At 43.4% G+C, this 6470-nt stretch overlaps 1 protein-coding gene across 1 annotated transcript; it reads left to right on the forward strand.

The window, feature by feature from the left end:
- Positions 1-4811: 4811 nt before the first annotated feature.
- On the forward strand, positions 4812-5591 carry LOC133795702 (uncharacterized). Its single transcript, XM_062233159.1, has one exon. It carries the CDS (start codon positions 4812-4814, stop codon positions 5589-5591), a length of 780 nt encoding a protein of 259 aa, XP_062089143.1.
- Positions 5592-6470: the final 879 nt, after the last annotated feature.

Below are 6470 nucleotides of genomic sequence, written 5' to 3' on the forward strand. Positions count from 1 at the left end.
GCTCGAGCGCAACCCTTGGCAACAGTATCGGTATAAATACAAACTCTCCACCACAGTGGAGGGGGTTCAGAAAAGTAGTCTACCAACCAGCACCAGAAACATACCGAGCAACTTGGCTTGGTACTTAGCAGCGATTTCTGTCATTCTGTATTGTCTTTTACACCTAGAAATCTACCTGTATTCACTGGTTATCTTGTGTAATCCTTTAAGATTAATAAAATCTAAGAGGAAGTAAGTCATTACCAATTCTTGGGGCTGAAACTTTATAAATCCTGGTGTTCTTTATTATTTATTGCTCATCATTGCTAGTGTTGACGGTGAGAACTCGTCAACTAAGTTAAGTTGGAAAAATTATCAAATCAAGATCGCTAATTGGAAAGCTGTAAAAACAAAAACTCAAGAACAATGATGGAACAATAATGGAAAATTCAGTCTTTCATTCACACTCAAAACTCCGCAACAGTAAAATTTCCAACCCCCTTTCAGGTGGTCTTAGAGTTCATTTTATAGTAGGCTCTAATGGCCTTAGGTACATAGTGGTCCAGGGGACCAAGTGGTACATACGTACTGTGTCAGGGGAGTGGCTTCAGAGGTCGTGGTTGTACAACCTGTACAGGAGCATGTGTCAGGAGGATGTCTCCACTACTTTTCTGAAGCGTGGTGGCAGGCGTAGTGGCGCAAGAGGTAGTGGTGTCGGCTCTGACCTATGGCCGTAGACGTACGGACCATGATCCTTACCCCAGCAATCTCATTGGCACTGGTATCCGTACTTAGTACTTGGTCGTACAAATATGTCCCATTCGACTCGTACTGGATCTCCTAAGCATAGGGATCTCGAGGTGTAAGGAATGGGACCCTTGGTGTGAGGTGGAGATCTTGGGTCCTTGGTATGGGGTATCCGAAACCTCCTGAGGTCACTCACGAGTCTAAGCGATAGGCATGTGGCCCTGGAGGATGTCTAAGGATGCGTGGCGAGACGCTCTCCTTGCGACCCCCTTGAGGGCATGGCTCCCTAGCTATTCACAAGGTCGAGTGCGTTGTGGATGTGGCCCTCATGAGGCCAGGGGCGCCGAGACTCGCGAGGCCACTTGGGAGGCGTGGCCTAGGCATCTCGCGAGGCCACTTGTGTGGCGTGGCCGAGACCTCTTGCGAGGCCACTTGAGGGGTGTGGCCTAGGCATCTCGCGAGGCCACTTGGGTGGCGTGGCCGAGACATCTTGCGAGGCCACTTGGGAGGCGTGGCCTAGGCATCTCGCGAGGCCACTTGTGTGGCGTGGCCGAGACCTCTTGCGAGGCCACATGAGGGGCGTGGCCTAGGCATCTCGCGAGGCCACTTGTGTGGCGTGGACGAGACCTCTTGCGAGGCCACTTGAGGGGTGTGGCCTAGGCATCTCGCGAGGCCACTTGGGTGGCGTGGCCGAGACATCTTGCGAGGCCACTTGGGAGGCGTGGCCTAGGAATCTCGCGAGGCCACTTGTGTGGCATGGCCGAGACCTCTTGCGACGCCACTTGAGGGGTGTGGCCTAGGCATCTCGCGAGGCCACTTGGGTGGCGTGGTCTAGGCATCTCGCGAGGCCATGGGGCCGAGGGCATAGGCGAGGCCGTGGGGCCGAGTGCGTGGGCGAGATGGGTCTCGCGAGGCTACTGAGCCTTGGCACTTATGCCTTGCCAACGTGGTCCACTTGGCATCGACTCCACGAGAACCGAACCCAGACTTGTGTTGTGATGGCGTGATGGCTTCCCGAGACGACGTTGGCCTAGGGGCCTTGCCTCAGCCTCATACTTTCTATTGATGAGATTATGAGCATCAACAGCTAGGTTCTTGTCTCATTTATTGTTCATTGGTTGTCTAATTGAAAGTTCTCTAATTAATTAATTTGACTTTGCGTTAGTTGACCAAAAAGACAGTCAGTATTTTAGTGCTCTCATTAAGAGCTTAAGACAATCACATTCGAATTCCATTGCTCCAAGGATGGTAGTTTCAACAAGAAGGTCAAGTCAAGAGCTTCCGGAGCCCGAGGCTGAAGTCTCTCATCAAGTCCCATCAATGAGTAATTTGAATGGGTAGCGAAGTGATTTGCTGCCTAGGAATCCATCTAGTGTCGAGGGGCAAACCACTGGGCCCACTACACCAGGAAGCAGAGTTGCTACCTCCACTGGAATCACCCATGCAGGAACGTCAGATGGAGTTGCTGCAAGGGGCACCGACCAGCCAGGACCAAGAGCTGCAGGTCTTGGACGGTATGAGCCCCACGTAGATATAAAAGGACTTGACCCCAAAATCGATCAACTAAGGGAAGTCATGGGAAAGATGCAAGATCAGCTTGCCACCATGAACCAGGGGCGAGCCACCGCCCAGGAGGCCATTAATGAGGCTTTCAAAAAACGAAGAACAAATTTCCAATAATGGATGGATCGACGTGCCCGGGATGGTATGCTCGTCAGGAAGACATGGAGCGCTGAACTAGGGAGGTTGTTGAATCCATCCGCAATTACATACAACAGCAACAAACCCAAGGTATGGGAACTGCAACTGGAACTACTGCCCAAAACCAACAACGTCCTCTTGTTTTTGGTTTTGGTGAGGGTGTCATGCTGATTGGTAAAATATTCACGCAAGTGTATGTGGTCGTGTCAAGTAATAAATTCTGGAAGAACGGATATTGTCCCACAGAGACTATTGACCAATTACCAATAATCGTTCTTTACTTTCTATTTGGCAAGTAAAATCAAGATGAATAGATCTAACTATAAACACAATTTCAATAGCTAAAAACAAAACAATTAATCAAAGGATGAAAATCAATAATAAAAAGACTTAGGGTATTAACTTCATCAACTTTTCATTCTATTAATTTTATTAATCAGTTCTAAATTTCTTTCTTCCTATTCTAATAACTCGATTCCTATTCTTTTTCAAGATATAAGATCACAACCTATATCCAGATTTTCTACATCTCTGTGATAAACTTAAACATATAGTAGATATTAAGCATAGAAACCTAATTACCACACAAGTCATACAAGTACTTTCGTCCAATATGTAACCTATGTCTATATAACAATAGCATATTCAATTCTCATCTTTCCAATTTTGAATCAAAATCATAAATCAAGAAAATATTAATCAGATATTTACTAGCATTAAGTAAACATTTTATAAATTAGAATAAAGAAGAAGAATTAATAGAACATCACAATAACATTAAATAGAATTCCAAGTGACTACATTAACCCCTAGATAGAGATGTTTAGTTCATATTAGACATGACTAAAACGACAAAATAATTATTCGTATACATAAAAATAAAGAACTTGAAGAGGAAATAAAAAATATAAAAATGCAGAAAAACTTGTCTCAGAATCAAATTTTACTCTCTAAATTCGTAATTAAAATCTGACCTCAACCTAATTAAACCCTAAAGTCTGAATTTATACTAAAAAAACACAAATTCCTCTTTTTTCATAGGTGGGTCGTGACTTGGCATTTCCTAGGTCGCGACCCGTGTCTTTTTAAAGCACTTAAAATTTGGTTAACATATGCAGGCATCGCGGCCGCCTCTCCATGGACCTCCTGGGTTTGCCTCGGATTTCTACTAGCACCGCGACTCTATTGACCAAGTTGTGACTTTAATTCCTTTCAGCAACCCTTCAGCCTCTGACTTTACTAGAGTCCCCACCCTTAAGCCCATGTTGCGGCTTTAATTCCATTTTTTTTCTTCAGATTTTAACCTTTTGACATCCTTTGTTCATCAAAACTTATTATTATTACTCATCCTTAGCGCCAATTTGAGTCAAACAACCACCAAAAGCTCCATTTTCCCACCATTTCCTCTTCTTTTAGCATTTAATTCATGATTCGGCGCACCGACCTACAACAAAGACAAAAAAAAGTGTAATATTGCACAAAACAAACATGAAGACTCAGGATTACCACAAAAACACATTCTAAAATGACACTAAAATGGAGTTATCACATGCATGGACCAGAGACTCAACCTTAGAATGGGAATCAGGGTCCAACCAAGAGTCATAGATCTGGTCGGGGCGCCCAAGCCAACAACATCAGGCGACCCTTACTAGCTGATGAACGGGTCCTCCTAAGCCGCTACATGGGATAGGACCAAGCAGGAAACTTTCGGCCAAGATCTCAAGGTAGTGGTCGTGATAGAAATCCTAGTGCTGCGGGACGGGATGGAAACCCCCGAGCACCAGCGCCGAGTAAGAGTGGTCAGCCCCAAAACTACCAGCAACAACCTGGTCAGTACAAACAGCACCAGGAATACTAACCAAGATCTCAGAGAGAGGAGTCAGAAGTTAGTAGTGCATACAGACCCCATTATACTGATGGGTATGACCATGATGAGGCAGTGAGCCAAGTTCGCCAGCAAAAAGATCGAGGCCAACAGAATAAAGGGTCAGAGAGGTAACCAACCCGAAAGATCGTTTGTCCCACAAGGGCAGGATATCCCAAACAACCAACCACCCCGAGGTGGAGGGTTTCAGGAAGTACCTCTAGCACCAGGCCGAGCAGACAGCCAGAATGCAGGGGGCAGGCCTCGACCAAACTCTATTTTCAACTAAATGGGTCCCATGGGAGGTGAAGACCTTCGGGATGCTCTTAATCGTAGCAGGGATAATCGAGATTCGAACAACATAGCTCTGTCTCAGCCTGTTTGGGACCCGAGAATGGATGAGGTCCGTAATGCAGCATAACCCCAGGCAGCTGCAAACCCTAACATCCAGGCCCAGCTAGATCTATTAACCTGACTGGTAAGGGACTTGACAGCCCCCAAGTTAATAGATATTGAAATGGAGAGGCAGAGAGGTTCCCCATTTTCTAAATGTATTAATCAGCTGCCCATACCTGTCAAATTCAAGATGCCAACATGGAAGATGTACACTGGACTGGAGGACCCAATATCCCATGTTCACAACTTTGAGCTGCAGACTAATCTACATGGGGTTTGGGATGATGCCAGGTGTAGGATCTTCCCAGCCACCCTGTCAGAAATCGCCCAGGAATGGTTTTTCAAGCTACAACCAGAGTCAATTACATCATGGGATGGATTTGTACGCATATTCTATTCCCAATTTTCTTCGGCAATGCCCCTTCCGGCCGAGCCGAATGACCTGGTGGACAGAAAACAAAGAGATAATGAACCTTTGAAGGACTACATTCAACGTTTTATGTGGGAAGTCACTAGAGTGAAATCCCTTAATGATGACGGTAAATTGATAGCCATCAATTCAGGAATCAAAGTAAAGAATCTATTCTGGAGCAGTTTGAAAAGGAAGTTTGCACGAACCACCCAGGAGTTCCTTGATCGGGCAGAGGAATTCATCAAGCTTGAAGAAGTCGAGCGAAAGGTAGATAATTTAGCTCAAACAACTGCTGAGCAGGGGAAAACAAATGCTGGGAATACCACCAACCCGGCAGAGGGAGGTAAGAATGGGGCTAAGAACGGTAAACACAGTAATGGGGCTGGAAGTAGCGATAACCAGAAAAACAATAAGAAACCTAAGACTACCGAGCAGCCCAAACCACGAGAATATATCCCTAAGTTTACTACTTACTCTATAACGCCCTAATCTCTAGAGACCGTTACGGTGTACATTTTAAACAGTGCTAAACTCGCTAATCGAGTCATTTGGCCATAATTGTGTAACTAAGTATGATTAAAATTTTTGGTTAAGATACAACGTTTTAGGGCTGATCATTGGGCGGGTTAGTCGGGTTACAAGGCATTTTTACCCGTCCAATGTCATAATCGGGTTAGCAAAAGTGAACCCGTAACTTGCCCAATTAAGAAAAAAATAAATTTAACCCGTCCAATAGTTTGGGCGGGTTGGTCGGGTCAACCCGCCCAAACCGAAGTGGTATTTTTTTTTTTTTTTTTACATTTTTGTAGTTTTTTTTTTCTTTTGAATACTAGTACTAATAATGTGAAGTTTATCTTTTTAAGCTTAAAACAATATTTTAAATTTAGAGTAAAAAAATAAAACAAAACTTAATTAATTTATATATTTATTTGAAAAAATTTCTTATATATTAATTGGCAATATATTAATAATTGCATCAACATTAAAAATATTAAACAAAGTAACAAACATATATCATTAAAATGAAAAAAAAAATTAATATAGTCCAAAGTCCAATTACAAACCAAAGTCCAATTACAAATATAAATTTAATTAAGTATATATAAATTTAATATATTTATTTAAATGTATTAAAAATAATAAATTAATAATAAGTTCTTAATTGGGCGGGTCGGGTTATATTGGCCGGGTTGATAATTATTTTCAACCCGCCCAATGTAACAATTGGGCGGTTTATTCGAGTTGCGTTTTTTGGCGGTTTTTTCGAGTTGGTTTGGGCGGTTTATACAGGTTGGGCGGGTTGTAAAAATTTCTGCACAGCCCTACAACGTTTCACTAAATTTTTTACTATATACATTGGAATCCCAA

This window comes from Humulus lupulus, chromosome 8, assembly GCF_963169125.1.
Source record: "Humulus lupulus chromosome 8, drHumLupu1.1, whole genome shotgun sequence".
Taxonomy (NCBI): Eukaryota; Viridiplantae; Streptophyta; class Magnoliopsida; order Rosales; family Cannabaceae; genus Humulus; species Humulus lupulus.

Bases quoted from the DNA above. Each gene is read 5' to 3' on its own strand.
- LOC133795702 (XM_062233159.1), top strand. From the start codon at position 4,812: ATGGAGAGGCAGAGAGGTTCCCCATTTTCTAAATGTATTAATCAGCTG.